This window comes from Cotesia glomerata, linkage group LG6 (genome assembly GCF_020080835.1).
Source record: "Cotesia glomerata isolate CgM1 linkage group LG6, MPM_Cglom_v2.3, whole genome shotgun sequence".
Classification (NCBI taxonomy): domain Eukaryota; kingdom Metazoa; phylum Arthropoda; class Insecta; order Hymenoptera; family Braconidae; genus Cotesia; species Cotesia glomerata.
Window position 1 is genome coordinate 20,970,518 of NC_058163.1, and position 22,057 is coordinate 20,992,574.

The following is a 22,057-nucleotide window of genomic DNA, read 5'->3' on the forward strand; positions in this document are numbered from 1 at the left end:
CGAAACAAATAATTTATTAATAACTAATAATAAATTATTACTAACAAATAATAATTTTTAATAACTATTTCTTAAATAAAAAATTTTTTTAAATCAAAAAATTAAAGCTTTAATAATTCCAGATTTATGAAAAATTTTACTTAAATATAAATAACTTTTTATGTTTAAAATTTTATAATAGGTACTAAAATTAGGAAGTGTCTGAATAAATTTTTTATTGAAAAAAATATTTTTATCAATAGTAAAAAAAAGATCCAAAAATTTTCTTAATTAGTTTTTAAATTAAATTTTTTTTTTTGAATAAAGAAAAATTAATCAAACGCTTGTCGGCTTTAGTATCAATAATTTCCAACAAACTTAAAGGGGTATTCTCGTCTAGAAGCATGAAATTTCAGGTAATATTTGAAGTGCTGTAAAAAAAAGCAATCAATATTCTTACCATCCATTTTTTTGTTATTTATTAACCTGAATTTTTCAGGCAATCATCATTTTGTGAAAAAATTTTTTTTAAACTTTCCCGTAGTTCCAACCATAGCGACATTAATCTAGATTAATAATCTTTTTTATTTTTTTGTTTCCGATTGCTAGGAGGGTTGCAATCGTGGGTATAGTCACGTGCCAATTTTTTGAGACCCCCCTACTTCGTCAGCTGCTAATTTTTTGAGTTTTCAACTTTTTTTATTTTTTTCTGTATTCTTATAATGTTAATAAATAACTTATAAAAAAATGTATAGTAAAAAATATTGATTGCCTTTTTTTTTACGGCACTTCAAATATTACCTGAAATTTCATGCTTCTAGACCAGAATACTAATCGGAAAAAATATTAAAGTTATGAAAAATTCATATTATTTCATTAAAATTATTATAAAATAAAAATTATAATAATAATAATTGTATCACACGCACAATTTTCCTGAAAAACAAGCACCCCCAGAATGATCGCTCCATTTTTTGTTACAAAAAAAAAATTTTTTTAAATATCATTATTATTATTATTATAATTTTTATTTTATAATAATTTTAATGAAATAATATGAAAATTTTTTATAACTTTAAAATTATTTTGGGTCTATTTTTTCCGGGATTCACCAGAATACCCCCTTTAAAAAAAAAAAAAAAGAAAAAAAAACCCTATCAAATAATTTTTTCATCAATTATCAAAAAATTTACCGCCCAAAAATCATATAATAATTACAGACACTTAAAAGTAGCCATCCTGCAAAAATATCCGCTCAACTCTTGCAACTGTCCGAGGCCATTCTTAAGAACCTCCTGTTTATACTTCAAGCACAAAAAGACATCCTGAGGCATCAGCTGATGATCACTTTTAAGCAATTCGGGCAAAAATCCAGTGAGTACCTGGTGCAAAGCCAGGACCGAGGGATGATCAACATGCAGCTGATCAATGTCATCCAGCGCGGTACTCAGAATCTGCATTAACCTGTTCAAATTTCCCGCGACTTCAGGCCTCAGTTGCTTAATATCATCTTCAATAGAAAGAGACTCTAATTTCTTAAATGCAAGACCAAAAGGCATGCCCATAAGGCTCGCGGAGGTCCCACAGACATCCCGAGCGAATAAATACACAGTTTCAAAGTACCCGAAGGCTAGCACGGCTTTGGACTCTTCTTCTTGCTTGTTGTCTCCTTTATTGCGATAAATTAATTTGAGACTGTCCCTAAACTTCTGCTTCAGGCCCTCGATTGCCTCTGTGACGTTCTCGAGGATGTTCGGGTACTTTACTGCCTTCAAGCAACCCACTAGATCGTTGAACCGCTGGATCATTGTCTCGACGTCTTTCAGCTGACAACTGTACTGCAAACCTGTCACAATCTGCACCAGGTCTTTTAAGATACTCTCCGCTCGCCTCTCAAATGAATCACTCACTGCTGCTATCCAGTGCTTGTTCGCGCACTTCAAGACTGTCAGCACCGTCCAAGGCGGTCGGATTATCGTATGGCGCTCCCAGGTTTCACCGTACAAGTTTTTCATCTCCTTAGCGACTACCACTGACATAAACGATGTTAAAGTTGTCTTCAGGTCCTCGAATAATTCTTCTGCTAGTAAAAGCTCGGCTTTGGTCTGAAAAAGAAAATTTTTTTTAGTTAATAAATTTAATTTTTTTAATTATTGATGGAATTATTAATTATATTATTGATTAAAATTTGTATAAATTAAGAAAAATTTTTTTATTCTTAAATTTTTGAACTTAAATTAAGACTAAGTTCTTTAAAATTATTTATTTTATTTAATTAATTATTTACTAGCAACCTTGCAGTCACTATGTGACTGCCGTGACTTGTAAACTATAAATAAATAAAATTTTGCTTTATTAAATAATGACTTTTGTTAAATTGCACTGTACTTTCTTTAATATAAGAGCGTTTAATGATATAAGCTCATCCCGATGTTACACTCATCAAGAGCTTTCATTTGAGTGCCTACATGCATTTTGATATATTTTTCATATATACATGTATATAATGTATATAAATATATGAAAAATTGATGTGGGTACTCAAATGAAAGGTCGTGATGAGTGTAATGTCGGGGCGAGTTTATATCTTTAAAAATGTCAATAGTTCACAAGATACAAGGTCATTTCTTAATTATTGATATTTTTAAAGATGTAAGCTCATCCCGATGTTACACTTATCAAGAGCTTTCATTTGAGTACCCACATGCATTTTTGATATATTTTTCATATATATGTATATATATACATCTACATATATATAATACTAACAGTCCGCCCCGGCTTCGCACGGGTATTTAATAAAAATTTCAACATTAATTATAATATAATATAGCCTATGTCACTCGAGGATAGTGTAGCTTCCCAACAGTGAAAGAATTTTTCAAATCGGTTCAGTAGTTTCGGAGCCTATTCGATGCAAACAAACAAACAAACAAACAAACAAACAATCAAATCTTTTCTCTTTATAATATTAGTATAGATATATAAATATAAGAAAAATTGATGTGGGTACTCAAATGAAAGCTATTGATGAGTGTACCATCGGGATGAGCTTATGCCTTTAAAAATGTCAATAGTTCACGAGATACAAGGTCATTTCTTAATTATACCTTTACAATGACATTAAATTTCACGAAAAAAAAAACCGATTTCATCATATGACTATCCTGGACACAAAATTTTTATTATTCTCTTAATAATGTAGATTATTGTTTAAAATTAAAATTAATTAATTTAAATCAAAAAATTCTAATAAATTTAAAATTTCATAATAATAAAATAAAAATAACTAAAAAAGAAAAAAAAAATAACCATCAATTTTCCTATAAAAATATACTCACTTCTTCTTGCTCAACATCTTTAAGACTGTCAGCAAGATTGAACCGCTTCTTGATCTCGCTCTCCTTCAAATAATCGACTTTCTCGAGCGGGTCATTTTTCCCCAGAGAAATAACATCATGAATCATAGCTTTATTGCAAAGATTTTTATCATAAGACAGCAAAACAACATGGTGTCCAGCTGACTGGATCTGCAAGCAAGTCTGAAGAATTTCATCATCCGGACACTCTGTCTCAAATTTTTGCCGGTTGCTTAAAACATCCGCGAAGGTTTGTCCCAGAATTCGCGGGTGCTTAGCCGCGAAGTGCTTGTTTATAAACTGGATCGCGTGTCTTGCCCTGTATTTAAGGTTCTGAGGGCGCGAGTGCGATTTATCGTCTTTTATAAAGTCCAGCTCACGGATCACTGTCCAAGGAATTACGATGATCGGACGATTATAGAACTTGAAGATTGCATCCCGCGCTTCTTCTACCGCTTTCATGTTGGATAAGAAGACATTTGTGTCAACTACTATGTAAAACTTACGCAGACTTCCATTTGATCCGCTTCCGCCGTCAGTTAAGTCTAAGCCAGTGTTATTTAATTCTTGCATTTGGACGTCATCTTCTATCACTAATTGCGCTCTTACATTTTGGATCTAAAAAAAATAAAATTAAAAATAAAATAAAAATTAAATTAAAATTAAAATTAAAAATTAATTTTAAATAAAAATAAAAAATTTTAATAAAAACTCAAATTAAAAATAAGATAAAAATTGAATTAAAATAAAAATAATAATTCCAAATTAAAAATAAAATAAAAATTCAAAGTAAAATTACAATAATTAAATTTAAAAATAAAATAAAAATTTGGTAATCATTTACAAATGGGGTCAATCTATACTAGCCCATCTTAATTTTTTTTTTTTTATTAAATTCAAAAAAATGTTCAATGAAAATTGTCTATAAAAATAATGGTAAATAGTTACAAGTGGGGTCAGCCATTTTAATTTTCATTTTTTTGAACGAAATTTCTACTTGATTTTATTGATATATTTTTTTTTGAAAAATACATAAAAAATGAACAATTAAAAAAAAAAAAAAGAAAGTTGATTATCACAATTTTAACAAATTTTCAAAAAAATTTATAAATTTTTTAGAAAACTATGATAAGGTAAAAGACCCAGTTATTGACACTGGCCTAGTTGTTTGACACTTGAAATTTTATTCTAATTAAAAAAATTAAATGTTTTCAAAAAACCAATTTTCTTAAAATTTATAATTCAAAAATTATGTTTATTAATTTATTACAGTTGATTTGTTTTTTTTAATTAAAATAAAATGGCAAGTGTCAGTAACTAGTCCAGTGTCAATAACTGGGTCTTCTACCTTATTCAATTTTTTTTTTAATTGTTCGTTTTTTTATGTGCTTTAAAAAAAAAAAAATATATCAAAAAAAGATAAAATTGAAATTTTATCCAAAAACATGAGAGCCAAAATTTTTTCCAACTTTAAAGGCAAAAAAGCTATCGAAATCTTTATTTTTTCTTTTCACGACATTTTTTTATCATAAATTCGTCGTAAAAACAAGCAATTAAAAAAAAAATTTGAAAATGTTAATTTTTTACCTAGTTATGGCCTAAAATGGGATTGACCCTACTTGTAAATAATTACCAAAAATTACATTAAAAATTACAAATAAATAAAAACTTAAAAATTAAATTTAGAAATTAAAAAAAAAATTAAAACTAAAATCAAATTAAAATTCAATAACTCATAATAAAATAAATAAAAAAAAATCTATTCTTACCTCAGAGACAATCTTCTCTTCTTCACTAGGTTCCCAATCCATCTCTTCACAAAATACCTCCTCAGAATCCTTAGCCGCTGAACACCCACTATCATTAAACGAGCTAGAAAGACTCCGCTGTCTCTTAAGATTACTACAAAAAGCTTTCATTCTATCCTCAGCATTTTTGAAAACCACCGGCGGGTCCTTAGCATCTACTTCCGGACTCTCTGCAGCTTTCAGTTTCCCAATCCGCGGAATTTTCGCATTACTCACATTACCCCGTGGATCATCATCCTCAACCTTCTCGGCATCGGGAATCAGAATTCTTTTCGCCGAGACTCCTGGAGGGGCTTCCAGAGTCTTCATCTGCTTGAGCTTGCTCTCGATAGCAACCTTGACGGACTTTCTTCTTGGAGTCGTAGAACAGGAAAGACTCCTGCTGGCTCTGGTCCTGGGGCTACCAAGTCCCTGAACTTCAGTCTGAGCTGCAGATGTAGACGTAGACGTAGACGTTGAGGCAGTGGAAGAGCTAACCGTGTCATCACTCGTAGATTTGCTAGTCCTCGCTAAAGACAGGCGCGCTGACTGAGATTTAGGACTAGATTTACCTTTCTTTCTATCAGCTACCGCGGACAAGGATTTCCTCGCTAGCATTTTTTGTTTCATCTGTTTCATCGCCGGGGTCATTAATTTTTCTTCATCTTTGCTTTTTTCTTCTTCATCATCGAATTTAAAATTCTTTCTCGGTTTTTCAGGAGTTTTTTCAGGAGTTTTTTCAACTTTAGCTTTATCAACTCTATCAACTTTGTCCACATCTTTGCTTGGAGAAGCTTTTAACGTTAGACTCTTCAAAGGACGGGGTTTTTTTATCGCGCTAGTCTTGGCTTGTCTCTGCAGCATTTTTTCTCTCAGCGCTTTCATCTGCGGGGTGTCAGCGTTCTGCTTGGTAGCCTTCTTCTTCCCAGGATCTTCAGAAGTTGACAGCTGTCTCTTGGCTACCAACTTGGGTCTCCGGTTCACTTTTGGGTCACCTTCTGGCGTGTGCGGTCTGTACTCATGCTCTTCGTTTTTTTTACGTTTTCTTGTTGAGTTTTTTCTGGTGTTCTAATTAATAAAGAATTAATTACTAATTATTAATGACACTTAATAATAATGATAGTTAATTTTTCTTTGGATTATTTCATTAATATTTATTTAATAAATAGTTAAAGAATTTTTATTTATAAATTCACATTTTAATAAACAAAAATATTATGCATTCAAATTATTAATTATTATTTTGGTGGTCAAAATTGAGGTTAATTTATTCGTTTTTCTTCGGAAATTTTCGGACAGAGTTTTAAAAATTTTATATAGTTTGTGTTAATTAAATATTTTGAATATATATATATTTTTTTAAAATTATTTTTGATGATTTTAAAATTATAATCTATAAAAATATAAATTTATTAATTTAGAAAAATAATTTAAAAAATTTTTTTTGTTATTTAATTTTATTAAGATCTACCTCTTGAAAGTTATAATTCTCTTGGTTTAGAATTTTTAAAAATGGGAGTATTCGATTTTCTTATAAATCTCGAATAACAATAAAATAGTGAGCTGGTTAAAATGATTATTTTATAATATTTAAAAACACTATGTCCATTTGAATATTATGTAAATTTTATATTTTAAGATATCATGTAAATTTTATATTATTATGTTTGTATTGAATGCACTTATGTGAAATATAATTTTATATATATCATTTTTGCCACTCGGCTTCATGGCTTGACATTTAAATCTAACAAATAAAATAAAAAAATAAAATGCTTTTTAATAATTATTCTAGTTAAATCCAGATAATTTTATTTTTTTTTTTTTAAATAAAATTTTTTATTTCAATATTTTGTGGTGTATTTTAAGTGACTTTATTTTTAAAAAAAATTTTACAATTAAAAAAAAAATTAAAAATAGAATTTGATAAAAAAAAATTTTGTTGTTTTTTAATTATCAAATAATGAACAACTTCCTGTGCGATAAAAATTTATCAAAAAAAAAAAATTGATAATAAAATTAACATTTAATTATAAATATATAAAACATTATGAAATAAATTTAAAATAATTTAAGTACCTGAGTTGGTTGACTGTCAGAATCATCATCAGGGAATACCCATGTAGATATATTAGTAGCAGTGTTAAAATAATAATTACGCCCTGAATCTGTTGTTGACGTAACAAGGATCCAGTCTTTTGGAAGATTAACCTTGGCCATGATTCAAATCAAACTAAAATGAAATTAAACATTGTCAACAACTGAAGTAACATAATACATATGAAATGCACTTATCATACTTACGTGTTGAACAAATCGCTAATAAATTCTATGAGTCATACATTATTTTTATGTATAAAAGATTTAGTGTGAAATTGTTTTTTACATATTACAGCTGGGTTTACTAATAAGTATGCAAGTCCAAATAAAACTTGGTAATTTATCTTTAATGACACTATTTTATTTTTATTATAAACGTAGAAATTTCGTTTTGATGGTCAGTGTTATTTTTAGGTTAAATAATATTTGTCAACATCAATGCAACATGGTGAACTAATTTAATAATGAATTTAGTCTGAAGTTAACTCTTTTATATAACGGTGAAGGGTGAAACTTACATAATGCTGAAGTTAGCTAACAGCTGTCAATTTTTTAAATTTTTATACCGTCAGTTAGAATAAAAAATTGCTTTAAAAAATTTTCTCTAATCATTTTTTATGATATTAAAGTTAGTAGTCTCTTGAAAATTTTTTTATTTTTGTTAACAAAAAAAATTTCTAAAAAAAGTTTTTTTTAAGAAAATTGCATTTTTAATTTTTTTAAATTTCTAAATGTCAATTTTTTTTGCTATAATTTATTTGTTACAAAAAGTTGTAAAACTTTTAAATATCAACTAAATTAATTTTCATAATTTTTACTTAAATTTTTTTTTGTAATAATTTAATTGTTATAAAAAATATAAAAAAAATTTTTGTCAATTAACTTCAGTGTCTTGAAACTGTCAACAAAGACCCACTGTGTGAATGAACACTTTCTTTTAAATGATAAAAATAAAATATTAAGATAAAAATGAAATATTGATATGAAAAAAATTTTGTGTGGTAAGTAATAAAAATAAAAAAAAATAAGTGATTAAAATAAAATTACCTTACATTTAAAAATTTTTTATTTTTTTAATCAATGAAATTACAAGTAAAAAAATTGCACGTGTAATTTTTAAAATCTTTTACATGTCAAATTATTTTATAAAATTTTTTCAATAAAAAAAATTATAAAAATTTTCAAATTTAATTTTCATATTTTTACTATATACACTCTTATAATTAATGACAGTAAAAAGTTTAGACATAAATAAAATATAAAAATTTATAAATTAGGAAATTTAAGAGATTTATTAAGAATGTCATTTTATAAAAAGAACAGAGATCATTGATATAATTATTATGAATATTTATTAATACAAATTGTCATTCGTACTTTTCGCATCCATACACATACATAGTCAGATAAGTAATTAAAAGTTTATCTCCTCTTGCACTAATTATACTTAAACTTCAAAATTCAAGTTATTTTTATTTAATCGTACGTCAGAATTTTACGAGCCTCACATGTAGATGAAATTGAATCTGAAAGAAGAAATTTTCAATTAATTTCAAATAAATTAACTCTGGTTAATTATAATAGAAATAAAAAATTATTACCTGCATAGTGACTGAGGTAGAGAAGAAATTATTGGTCCATATCCTTGAGAGTTGTCATAAAGTTCAAACAATGGCGCAGCGACGAGTTTGTAATTTTTAGGAACGGCAAAAAGTGCTAAATAAAAATAATTTATTAGTTAATTAATTAATGTTAATAATTTAATTAATCTATGTATTGAAGATATAAGCTCACCCCGACATTACACTCATTGAGACCATTCATTTGAGTACCCACATCAATTTTTCATATATTTATATATATTATATATATATGTATATATGAAAAATATATCAAAATGCATTTGGGTACTCAAATGAAAGCTCTTGATGAGTGTAACACTAGGATGAGTTTATATCGTTAAAAATCTCAATAATTAAGAAATGACCTTGTATCTTGTGAACTATTAACATTTTTAAAGTTATAAGCTCACTCCAACATTACACTTATCGAGACCTTTCATTTGAGTACCCACATCAATTTTTCATATATTTATATATATTGTATATATGTATATATGAAAAATATATCAAAATGCATGTGGGTACTCGAATGAAAGCTCTTGATGAGCGGAAAATCAGGATGAGCTTACATTTTTGAAAATATCAATAATTAAGAAGTGACCTTGTATCTTGTGAACTATTAACATTTTTAAAGTTATAAGCTCACTCCGACATTACACTTATCGAGACCTTTCATTTGAGTACCCACATCAATTTTTCATATATTCATATATATTGTATATATGTATATATGAAAAATATATCATAATGCATGTGAGTACTCAAATGAAAGCTCTTGATGATTGTAACATCAGGATGAGCTTATATCTTTAAAAACGTCAATAGTTAAGAAATTACAGTGCAATTTAACAAAAGTCATTAATTAATTAATTATTTAAAACTACAATACCTTTTTCTTGAAGCTGAACTAAAAACAATCTTTTGTGTTCTTTTGGTTTAGTAATATGTGGTGGAACATATGGATACTGAGGCGGTTCAAAATTGGGTCTCCACCAGTTTCCAATAGTGTCTTCAATCACCCATTCCTGTTTGACACCATCCTGACGCCCCAGAGTCTGAAAAACGTCCCAAAGTTTCAAAATTTGTCTACTTAAACTAAATACAATTATTCAACAATTTTAAACTTCAAAGCTCACACTAAATTTTACAATCTTCTTTTTCAAAAGCTTAGAACACAGTTCTAATAAAGAATAATTCTTAAAATTTTATCAAAAATATTGAACAATTAAATTTTGTAATTATGAAATTTTTATAAACTATGTTCTTAGCTGATTAAATTACAAATTTTGCTACTGTAAAAATATAATAACAAAGAAATCGCCGGACATGCAGCATGTAGAGTGAAAAAATCAATCAATTTGTTTGACTGATATTTTATCAATGATTTTGGCAAGAGTACAGAAAAATGTGAAAGCTACATGCCCAGTTACATTGATCGTACAAAATATAAAATATATTTAAATTATCACAGATCATGGTGTGTCTATAAATAAATTACAAAACTTAGAGCTAAATCTTAACCACCCTTGATACAGGGTAGCAAAGGGAGCCACGATGTTAGCCGTTACCTCTGTCAAGAGCCGTTTTAGGCCCTCTACCTCATCTTCTCCAGCGTTTAATTCTCCTCCGGGCCTGAAATTACAAAAAAAAAAAATTTAATTAATATTTAAAATAAAATTAAGACAAAAAATTAAGTTAGCCGACATCTAAAAATTTTTATAATTTTTTTTTTTATTAAAAAAATTATTTAAAAAAAAAAAAGAAAATTTCATTTGCCAAAAAAATGAGAAACTATTAATTTTTTTTAAATTTTTTATTGTTTCAATTTAATAAATGAAAAAAAATTAAAAACATCGGCTAGCTCGAGTATTGTAATTAAGACACTGAAATTAGCACACGTGATAATTTTTTCTATTTTTAACTTCACGCTAAGAGAATTGAAAATTTTCTACTAAACCCTGAATAAAAAAAAGTATTGAGACAAAGAAAAAAGTATTGAAAAATATTGGATTGACTAGAAAACAAATACTTTTCAATATTTTTTTCTTTGTCTCAATACTTTTTTTTTATCCGGGAAAGGAAGTTATTGATTTCGGTCCGATTTTCGAAAGTCGAGTTTTCATCGGATCTCTACGTTTTGAGGTCCCATGAAATTATTTTAATTATTCCCGACGAGGTATCCAGTCGAGTGTGTGTAAATAAATTTTTGCCGTATGGTTTCTCAAAAACGAATCAACCGATTGCATTTTACGACACGTCATTCGAAAGGGTTTATCAAAACTTAGATCTGATTAGATTTGAGAGTTGATCCATCGAGCCATTCCGAAGAAATTAAAAAAAAAAAACCAAAAAAAAAATTTGAATCTTTGTTTTTTTAAAATAACTTTGAAGCGTGCGGAAAAATCATAATAAAACCACGTATTTATTTTTTGTGTTTAAAAAACTGCGTCAAATGCTTTTTTGACAATGAAAATCGAACGGCACATTCAAAAGTTATATTTGTTTAAAATTTCACAAAATTTTGTTTTTCGGTATTTTTTTAAGATATCTTCCAGATTTCTCTACCAATCAATATAAATCTGGTAATTTTCTTTCTGTGCTTTAAAAACTGCGTCGAATGCTTTTTTAAAAAAGGAAATCAAACTACGCATTCAAAAGTTATAGTTTAATAAATACATTTTGAGCTCGAAGAGCTTAAAATGTGAAAAACGGTACTTTGAGCTTTAAAAGCTCAAATATTAACCAAAAAATACATTTTTAGACGCTTTAAATTTAAACTTAGCTTTTTTTAAAAATAAACTAGGTCTAAAAATCGATCTTTAAAAAATTACATTGATAATTTTTTAAAGTTTCTAAAGATGAAATTTTTAAATAAATTTTTCTTGCTATAATTTAATTATAAAAAAAAAATTCTAAAAATTATCAGATGTCTCTAAATTTTACAATCATATAAAATTAAAAAATAAAGAAACTTACAATTTGAAAAAGGTTGTACCAAGCTGGAGCAAAAGTACATGAGGCAGTCCATGCTCGTGTACCAAAAGGACTCCTTCGACACTCCTACGCATCCCAATCTTGTCAAATTCATCTCGCATACGCTGAAATCTTGCCGGCACTGACGGGTCTTTCTCAAACAGCGGCTCTTTCGTTCCAAAAGTATAGTTTGTCAAAGGATATCTATGATAAACGAGTTTTATACACATTGTTAACAATCTTCTTTCCTTCACAATTTACAATAACAAATTTATCTAAAATATATCTCCAGTCGTAACTCTTCTTGCTTTTAAAAAATAAACATACCAATTTATAAAACAATCTTCAAGCTTTTACAAACAATTACAATTGTTCAAAATTACATTCTTCTTTTTTTACCGAACAAATTTTCAATTATACATTTAATAATTAACCTTGTTTTTATAAATTTAAATACTCGATTAATTATCGAGTAATTAATCTTAATAATAGTATTTATTTAATTTTATTATTATTAATAATAATTTAACAAAATTACAAGACAAAAAAATACATTTCTTTACAATTTTAAATAAATAAAAATTTTTTTTTTTTTTTGACATGCGCTCATGAATAAAATTGTTTACAATAACAATAAACATGTTCATGTTCTTTTTTTTTTTTTTTTTTTTTTTTTTTAACAATTGCGGTAACTTGACAAAATAATTACCGAAAATCAATAAACAAATAACAATTGTTCAGAAAAATATATTAAATTCGAATTTACGTTAAAATAATTATTTAGTACATAGTACGGTGTAAATATACATTAAATATCATATATTTATTAATTGTAAGTTATAACTTACATACACAGAAATTGTCTACCTAGAGCGTCGCATTGTGTATGTAAATTTATCATGGGCGCCTTACAAGTGTCCAGGTTATGAAAGTATAGTAATAATTAATTTACACTCTGTTTTTTTTACTTACAAATTAACAGTCCTAAGAATAGTTACAGATTGATTTTGCACAGGCTTGCCCTCGAAGGAGCTGTTGCTGGACCGGCGTGGCCATCCGCTTCCTTTAACCTGAGTAGTCGCCATTGCCATGTTTGATATTTGCTCTTCTGACCAGAGTTTGCAGAGAATTGTTTGAGTTTAACTTGCTGTGTATGTGTGCGCTGTACTGAATTTACTGCACATCTGCTTTTGGAATAATAATAATAATAGTAACAACAACAATAATAATAATAATAATGATTTTAGACAAGCATCGACTTATCTTTGTATGCGACAGACCCTTCGGCGCAGCGCCATCTGGATTATGCGACACATAGCGGCAGAAAATAAAAACATAAAGCGGGAAATTTTTTAATTTATTTAAATCAGCAAACAGCTGATCATTTTTATTGATAAATTTTTAATAAAAAAATTTATATTAAAATTTTTATAGATAAATTTTTTATTAATTTTATTTTTACAATTATTTATTTATCAAAAAAATTAATAATTAAACTATTTATCTTTTTTAAATTTTTCTTCTTTGATAAATCGTTTTAAAAATTTTATAAAAATAAAAATTTTTTTTTTTAATTATTAAAGTAATTATTTGCTCCAAATTTTTATTCTAAAAATTAGTATAAAAAAAAAAATGTTATTTATTGAAGTTAAATTTTTGATTAGAAAATTAAATGAAACATAAAATAATTTATCGCCTTCACATTTGTATTATAAAAATAAAAGTATAAAAATCTAAAAAAAAGAAATTATTTATAATTAATTAAAATCTAAATTTATAGATTTTATTAATAATATTTATTAGTAATAATTACATATTTGATATATATTAAACAACACTGCGGAACACTGGATTGTAGCGACAAATTCCTGGTCCATATTCTTGGTAATCTTTTTTCGTATGACAAACCTGGTAGAATTCAGGCCCGCTTGCTAATAGAGCTCCGCCAAACCAAACAGCACAACGTTGCTTATGATGCGTAATAACGCGAACATCAATTGCCGTTGGCTGTAAAAAAAATTATTAAGATTAAATAATAATTATCAGTAATTATAATCATAAAATAATAATAATAATAATAATACTGTAAAAATGTATTATTATTATCATTTATTTTTTTTTAAATTATCAAGATCAAACAATTATTGTCAATCATTATAATCGTAATAAAAAAAAAATAATAGTAAACCTGGAAAAATTTTTATTATTGTGTTAATATATGACTCAAAGATCGGTATTTTTTAATTAATAAAGATAGATAGTTATTATTTTCAGCCGAGGTACCCGATCTAATTCTTAAAGAATGTTCAATTTTTCATTATTATTCTTTCACAAAAATATTGTTTGGTATGAGGACTCATAAAATCAGAGAAAATTTTAGGTGAAAATACAACAATTAAAATTTATTTCAAAAATTTTTGTTAGAAAGTGTGTAAAGATGTAATTTTTAACCCAGTGTAACTTTTTTCGGTAAATGAAAAAATAATTCGGACAACCCAGACCAGGACTCGAACTATCTTTGATAGTATGAGACTTACCGAAAAATATTATGGTGAAAGAATAATAATGAAAAATTGAGCATTCTCCAAGAATTAGATCGGGTACCTCGGTTGAAAGTAATATCTACCTTTATTTATTTATTTATTATTATTATTATTATTATTATTATTATTATTATTATTATTATTATTATTATCATTAGTGTTGACTTCAGCTAAACTGCTATGATCAATGACGATAAGAGACATTATTTAAGGACATTTTGCTTCTATTGCATTATATATTGTTTTTCTTATTTCTTTTGGTACAAAGCACACTCTGCATAATATAATATCTTATTTTGTATCTTTATATTATATATCCTTGAATTATAACATGTATCTTTTGACTGTTAGGGGATTTAGTCCTACAGCCAGCTAATAAATTACATTACACTATGATTAAAAAAAAAAAACAACCTACCGTAATATGACCACCACTCAATTTTTCACTAAGCTTCAATCGAGCGTCAACCATTTTTTTGACGTCTCTCTGTAATCTTCTTCCAAAATCTTTGAACATCGTGGATCCACCAGACAAGACAATATTTTTGTACAACGGTCTGCGGACATCAATTGGACAATTCTGGATGACATCATCGACTATCTCTCCTAGCGGCGTGGTAAAGTCAGGATTAGCGAACTCTGGATGAAAGAATATCTCCGGGCCCAAGAATCTTTCATACCCAACATCAACATTGAAGGACTGCTGCGTGATACTATTGACTCCAGTGTGCTGTTTGAATTTAGTTGGGTCGCTGTCATACTTAGCAAACTCCTTGGCGATATCCGGACATATATAGCAGTACTTCTCCTTGATAGCCTTGGCAGTCTCCAGAGACTGTTCTGGCGGAATACCAACTTCTCGCTCTCTCAGCAGACTCTGGATGAAGTACGTGATGTCACGTCCGGCGATCGGAATGTGTTTGATACAGCTCCCGATTACGAACCCAGAGGCTACGGGAATCACGTGAGTCACTCCGTCTCCGCTGTCGACTACTATTCCTGTTAGCGACCGGTCTTCCACGGATTTCGCTGTCCAAGAAGCTGCTAATGCCAGCACTGCTTGCACCGCGATGTACAGACCAGGAACGTTGAAAGACTCGAACATTATTTCGGCCATGTACTCCCGATTCTCCGGAGTATTTAATGGAGGCTCTGTTAGGAGGAAATAATGGTCTTCTGGCTCTGCTCGGAGGTATTTGAAGATACATTGCTGGAGGAAACGCTCCATTAGGTCCCAGTCTTCAACTAATCCATGTCTTACTGGATACTGAAAATAAAATTTTATATTTACTTATTGTTTAATAATTTGAGGAATTATATAAATTACTAAAATAAATTATTGATCAATAATTTCATTAATTATCTAAACTAGCAACCTTGCAGTCACTATGTGACTGCCGCAACTTGTGAAATATAAATAAATAAAATTTTGCTTTATTAAATAATGACTCGTTAAATTGTACTGTACCTTCTTAAATATTAGAGTTTTTAAAGACATAAGCTCATCCCGATGTTCCACTAATCAAGAGCTTTCATTTGAGTACCTACATGCATTTTGATATGTATTTCATATATGCATATATATATAATATATATAAATATATGAAAAACTGATGTGGGTACTCAAATGAAAGGTCTTGATGAGTGTAACATCAGGATGAGCTTATATCTTAAAAAATGTCAATTGTTCACAAGATACAAGGTCATTTCTTAATAATTGATATTTTTAAAAATGTAAGCTTACCCCGATGTTACACTCATCAAGAGCTTTCATTTGAGTACCCACATGCATTTTGATATATTTTTCATATATACAAATATATAATATATATAAATATATGAAAAATTGATGTGGGTACTCAAATGAAAGCTCTTGATGAGTGTAACATCGGAATGAGCTTATATCTTTAAAAATGTCAATAGTTCACAAGATACAAGGTCATTTCTAAATTATATATTTAGATATAGAGCATTTTCGAATGCAGCCTAAATATTTATCATCATGAATTGTCTATTGGTTAGAATGATATGAAACCTTGAAAAAGACAACTTCAGGTCAAGATCTTTCTAATGATATCTAATTTAACCATAAAAACCCATTTTGTCATATAAATACACTGGCCATAAAATTTTGCTTATTCTCTTAATTATATTGACTATTGCAAATTTTTTAGTAATAAATTTTACAATAAATTCTTGTTTAATAATTTTAATAATTATCTAAATTATTAAAAATTTTTTAGTAAAAAAAATAAAAATTTTTCCTAAAAAATAAATTAATAAAATATTTTTTAAAAAATGATAATTTTTTTAAATTGACACGTGAAAATTTTTCAAAGATTATTTTATTAAAAAAAAAAATCCTAAAAATTGACAGCTGTCTTCTGATTTAATTTTCATTAAATTTCCACTAACCATAAATAAATAACTCCTAAAAATTAACACACAACAGCTTAAAAAATAACTATGAAACCTTTAAACCACTAAAAATACCTTAATCGAATAACCAGGTGAATTAAAAGCTTCATATCCAATATAAAAATCTAAATCTTCAACACCCTTGGTCACTCTTCTGGCCGAGTTATCTCCAACTTTGGCAGTTTCTTTAATTGAAATGGCTGAAGGGATTGTCAGCTGGGGATCCCTGTTACCAGCAAAGCCCAGTTTTGTGTACCTACAATAATAAAATAACAAATTTAAAAAAAAATACACACACTTGGTAAACAATAGCAACAATCCACTTATTAATAACAATGAGTAATAGAAACAAGTGAACAGTAAATAACCAGCAACTCACCCGGTTCCAACATCAATTACACACGCTGGTGGGTGACCCAGCATCTTAAACTTAGTATTTTATTGAGCACTCGGACTAACTAAATAGTCAATAAATTATCCTCAGGATTTTGAGCAAAAGGTTTTTATTTTTACAAATGTTTATTTATTGTTTAACTGTCATCAGCTTTCAGAGAAAAATTATTGCACTGCCGCGCCTTCGAAAAAAATCTCGGTGACAAGGCGAGAGAGAGTGCAATTACCGGCTATACTTTAGTCATACTTACACTTACATTTAATATACATGTGAACAACTTACGTATACTATATATGTATATTTGTTATCATTTTTTGTTATCATTACGAGCACGTTTTTTACTGATAAATTAAAAAATAACTCCGTTTGTCGAATAGGTTTTTTAAAATGTAATTATTGATATAGTTTCTTTAATTTTTTATATTAAATTTAAATATAAAAAATATATAGTGTGATTCTTTGGTTAAAAATAAAGATAGCGCGCTTACCGACCGGGAAAAAAAATAAAAAAATAGACAGTCTGTCTTTGTTACACTTGTGTATTTACTTAATGGAAAATACGTGTAAATAAATGTACATCATAGGTATTTATAATATGTATTTTAATGTCAAGTTTTAAATTAGTATTACAATGGATACGTGAAGAGAAATCAAAACGTCAGCAGATTTTTATGCTTTCGTTGTCACACTTTCAGTCCAAGTTTCAAGTTTGACGTTTCTATATTTTGTTAATAAATATGAATAACAATAATATTGTTACTTGTATAGCTCCTGTTAATATTGCAGTTATTAAATATTGTAAGTATATTTAATTAAATATTTTTTTTATTTTTGGTAATTTTTATTTTTTTTATTTTTAGGGGGGAAGAGAGATGATGATCTGATTTTACCTGTCAATGATTCTATCAGCTTGTCCTTAGACACTAAACAGGTATTCTGTAATTTTATTTATTGTTAATTAATTGTTTTTTTATTTTATTTTAATAACTGATTATTTCTTCAGTTATGCACGAAGACTACTGTGATGGCTAGTCCTAATTTTAAGGAGGATAAAATTTGGTTGAATGGCAGGTAAATTTTCATATTTTAATTTAAATCCTTAAAAAAGAATTAAGATGAAAATTAAGTTAGCCGCCATCTGAAAATTTCTGTAATTTATTTTATTGAAAAATTATAAAAAAAAAAAATTAAAAGAAAAAATTTCACATGTAGAAAGTTCAAAAAACTATATGTGAAATTTTTACAAAAATTATGTTTAGTTTTAATTTAATTAATAACCGAAAAGTCAAAAATTGTTTCATTTTTAAAAAACTTGAAAAATTGTAAGTGCAGTTTTTAAAAAATATTTTTTTGTTCTAATTTAATTAATGAAAAAAAAAATAAAAAAGTTAAAAACGTCGGCTAACTTTAGTATTATATAGCAGATATTTAATAACAAATAAATTATGGCAACAAAAAAAATTGACATGTGAAAATTTTGATTAAAAAAAAAATTTTCTAAAAAATTTGTTAAAAAGAGCGGTTTATAGTTGATTTTCAAACGTGTTTTTCTCATGTATGTGATAAAATTTCGAAAAAAAACGCTTCGCTCTTCGATAGATAATTAAATTATCTATCGAAGAGCGAAGCCCTTTTTTGGAAAATTTTCATTTATTTATGCATAAAATGCGTTTTAAGATTCCATTTGTTGTACAAGTATGACAGAGATACTTTCGTTTGTCCAATAGAGGGTAAGAGAGAGGAAAAATGTAAACCCTTCTTAAATGATCTGATGATTTCAATACTAATTAGTTTATCAGACACCAGGCTCGTATATTATATGATGCAAGATCTGCGCTCTTAAATGACTTATAAGTTGTAATAACTTACTTAAATTTGAACAATACAATCTTGTTACTAATTATCAAAACAATTGCTTAGACCTATTACTGGCAACTGCCCTAGTGGCTATATAACAACATCACTTGGCAAATTAGCAACTAAATGGCGTTAATTATTCGCAATTGTTATAATTATTATTATTTATGTCAATCTTGTTATATGTTATCAATTTTTTAGATACCAACTATTGTAACTATTTACCCTGTTAATGGCTTAAACTTTTGGGTTTGTTTATTTAAAAATAAATAAATAAAATTAAAAAATGATCAAATAGTTGCCAGTTGAATATAATAAAATAAAAATATATTAGGTGAAATTTTTTTACATAATAAAAAATATTAATTGATAATTTTATTAAGAATTAATTATTATTTTTTTTTAGAGAAGAATCAATGAATAATAAAAGACTCCAAAATTGTTTACAAAGGAGTAAGTAAATTAAATAAATTTAATTTTGAATTTTAAAAATTACTCCAATTAAAATTTATCAAAAAATTCTAATCTGTTAATTTTTTTTTTATTAAATTAGTAAAAAGCAAAGTGACCTTGACAAACGAGATGGAATTATGGAAAATTCACATTTGTTCAAACAACAATTTTCCAACTGCGGCCGGTCTCGCGTCAAGCGCAGCTGGCTATGCTTGTCTGACAGCAGCACTAGCCAAATTGTACAATTACACTGAAAATATCAGCGAAATTGCTAGAACTGGATCAGGATCAGCATGCAGAAGCGTCTTTGGCGGCTTCGTCAGGTGGTACATGGGCTCTGAGCCAACTGGAGTTGACAGTATCTCTAAGCAAATAGCTCCAGCTTCCCATTGGCCCGAGATGAGAGTTATCATTTTAGTGGTAATTAATACTTTTAATTCCTAAGCACAAAACTTATGTACATAATATAAGTAATTAAAAAAAAAATTACATTATATATTTGCAGGTAAATGATTCAAGTAAAAAAATTTCCAGCGCAGTAGGAATGAAGCGATGTGTCCAAACATCAGAGTTGTTAAAGTACCGCGCTGAAGTTTGTGTTCCTAAGAGAGTCGAGTTGATGCAAAAAGCTATTATTAATAAAAATTATCAGCAATTTGCAGAGTTGACTATGAAAGATTCGAATCAAATGCACGCAGTGTGTCTTGACGCGTATCCGTCTTTCAATTACCTCACTGATGTTTCTCACGCAATTATTGATTTAATTAATTCTTACAATGAAGTTAGTAATACTATTAAAGTAAGTAATTGAAATTTTTTTAATTATTATTTATAAGTATAATTAATCGAGATATTTTATAATTTTCAGAATTTTTTTAACAAATAAATTATTGCAAAAAAAATTTATTTAAAAAAATTATAAATACAATTTTTTAAAAATGATTTAAATAATCATTAACTAGCAACCTTGCAGTCACTATATGACTGTCGTAACTTGTGAACTATAAGTAAATAAAATTTTACTTTATTAAATAATGACTTTTGTTAAATTGCACTGTACTTTTTTAACTATTGACATTTTTAGAGATATAAGCTCATCTCGATGTTACACTCATCAAGAGCTTTTATTTGAGTACCCACATGCATTTTGATATATTTTTCATCTATACATATATATAATATATGTTAATATATGAAAAATTGATGTGGATACTCAAATTAAAGGTCTTGATGAGTTTAACATCGGGATGAGCTTATATCTTTAAAAATGTTAATAGTTCACAAGATAAAAGGTCATTTTTCAATTATTGACATTTTTTAAGATATAAACTCATTTCGATGTTATACTCATCGAGACCTTTCATTTAAGTACCCACATGGAATTTTTCATATATTTCATATATATGGTATTTGTGAAATATATAAATATATAAAATATATAAAAATTGATGTGGGTACTCAAATGAAAGGTCTTGATGAGTGTAATATCGGAATGAGCTTATATTTTTAAAAATGTCAATAGTTCACAAGATAAAAGGTCATTTTTTAATTATTGACATTTTTTAAGATATAAACTCATTTCGATGTTATACTCATCAAGACTTTTCATTCAAGTACCCACATGGCTTTTTTATATATTTTATATATATATATATATATATATATATATATATATATATATATATGGCATTTGTGAAATATATAAATATATAAAATATATGAAAAATTGATATGGGTACTGAAATGAAAGGTCTCGATGAGGGTAATGTCATGATGAGCTTATATCTTTAAAAATATCAATAGTTCACAAGATACAAGGTCATTTCTTAATTATGTATCTAGAGACAGAGAATTTTCGAATGCAGCCTAAATACTTATCATAATAAATTAACTATCAGTATGAATGATATGAAATCTTGAAAAGGCACAACTCCAGGTCAAGAACTTTCTAATGATACCTAATTTAACCATAAAAACCCATTTTATCATATGAATACACTGGCCACAAAATTTTTCTTATTCTCTTAATAATGTAGATTATTGTTGTATTTTTTTACAGGTCGCGTATACAAATGACGCAGGTCCAAATACTGTTTTATACCTTTTAGAAGAAAACGTTCCTCAAGTTCTTGGCCTTATAGATCATTTCTTCCCTTCTACTGGGAAAGATGATTACAAAAGAGGGGATTTCCCGATTAGTATTCCTCCATCGAAGGTACTGAGTATTTTATTTTATTTTCTTTTTATTTATTTTTCTTGGAAAAATTCATTCATCTCTAAAACGTAAATCTTTATCCTAACAGGATTTAGTAGAAAAATTGAATTGTAAAAAGCACCAAGGATCTATAAAAAGTATAATTTACACCCGAGTCGGTGAAGGTCCCACGTATCTTGATGATCCCAGCGAGCATCTGTTGAATAATTCCGGACTTCCGAAAGGCCTTTAAAAATAGGACCACATTGTTACGTTTTTTATAATAATAAATGTATACTAATTTTTTTACTGAGGATTTTATACGGGTTTTTATAAATATATATAATAAATTGTTTTCATTATTTGTAAAATTCATAT

The 22,057-nt window shown here is 27.5% G+C and overlaps 4 protein-coding genes across 4 annotated transcripts; 1 reads left to right on the forward strand and 3 right to left on the reverse strand.

The window, feature by feature from the left end:
- Positions 1-1,180: 1,180 nt before the first annotated feature.
- On the reverse strand, positions 1,181-7,691 carry LOC123266943. The gene is made up of 5 exons (XM_044731380.1): positions 7,430-7,691; positions 7,205-7,358; positions 5,108-6,193; positions 3,321-3,956; positions 1,181-2,084 (listed from the first exon to the last, which is right to left on the reverse strand). The coding sequence occupies exons 2-5, from the start codon at positions 7,343-7,345 to the stop codon at positions 1,194-1,196; spliced, it is 2,754 nt and encodes a 917-aa protein (XP_044587315.1). The 5' UTR covers positions 7,346-7,358; positions 7,430-7,691; the 3' UTR covers positions 1,181-1,193.
- An 869-nt stretch (positions 7,692-8,560) lies between these two features.
- LOC123267117 (cleavage and polyadenylation specificity factor subunit 5) lies at positions 8,561-13,068 on the reverse strand. Its single transcript, XM_044731633.1, has 6 exons — positions 12,793-13,068; positions 11,824-12,024; positions 10,416-10,479; positions 9,737-9,902; positions 8,827-8,941; positions 8,561-8,751 (listed from the first exon to the last, which is right to left on the reverse strand). The coding sequence occupies exons 1-6, from the start codon at positions 12,909-12,911 to the stop codon at positions 8,730-8,732; spliced, it is 687 nt and encodes a 228-aa protein (XP_044587568.1). The 5' UTR covers positions 12,912-13,068; the 3' UTR covers positions 8,561-8,729.
- Positions 13,069-13,597: 529 nt separating this feature from the next.
- Positions 13,598-17,516, reverse strand: LOC123266939 (actin-related protein 3). The gene is made up of 4 exons (XM_044731378.1): positions 17,161-17,516; positions 16,857-17,037; positions 14,782-15,630; positions 13,598-13,827 (listed from the first exon to the last, which is right to left on the reverse strand). The coding sequence occupies exons 1-4, from the start codon at positions 17,202-17,204 to the stop codon at positions 13,648-13,650; spliced, it is 1,254 nt and encodes a 417-aa protein (XP_044587313.1). The 5' UTR covers positions 17,205-17,516; the 3' UTR covers positions 13,598-13,647.
- A 144-nt stretch (positions 17,517-17,660) lies between these two features.
- On the forward strand, positions 17,661-22,045 carry LOC123266940 (diphosphomevalonate decarboxylase). Its single transcript, XM_044731379.1, has 8 exons — positions 17,661-17,973; positions 18,036-18,106; positions 18,179-18,246; positions 19,439-19,485; positions 19,586-19,905; positions 19,991-20,284; positions 21,545-21,700; positions 21,789-22,045. Exons 1-8 carry the CDS (start codon positions 17,913-17,915, stop codon positions 21,930-21,932), a joined length of 1,161 nt encoding a protein of 386 aa, XP_044587314.1. The 5' UTR covers positions 17,661-17,912; the 3' UTR covers positions 21,933-22,045.
- The last annotated feature ends 12 nt before the right edge of the window (positions 22,046-22,057 follow it).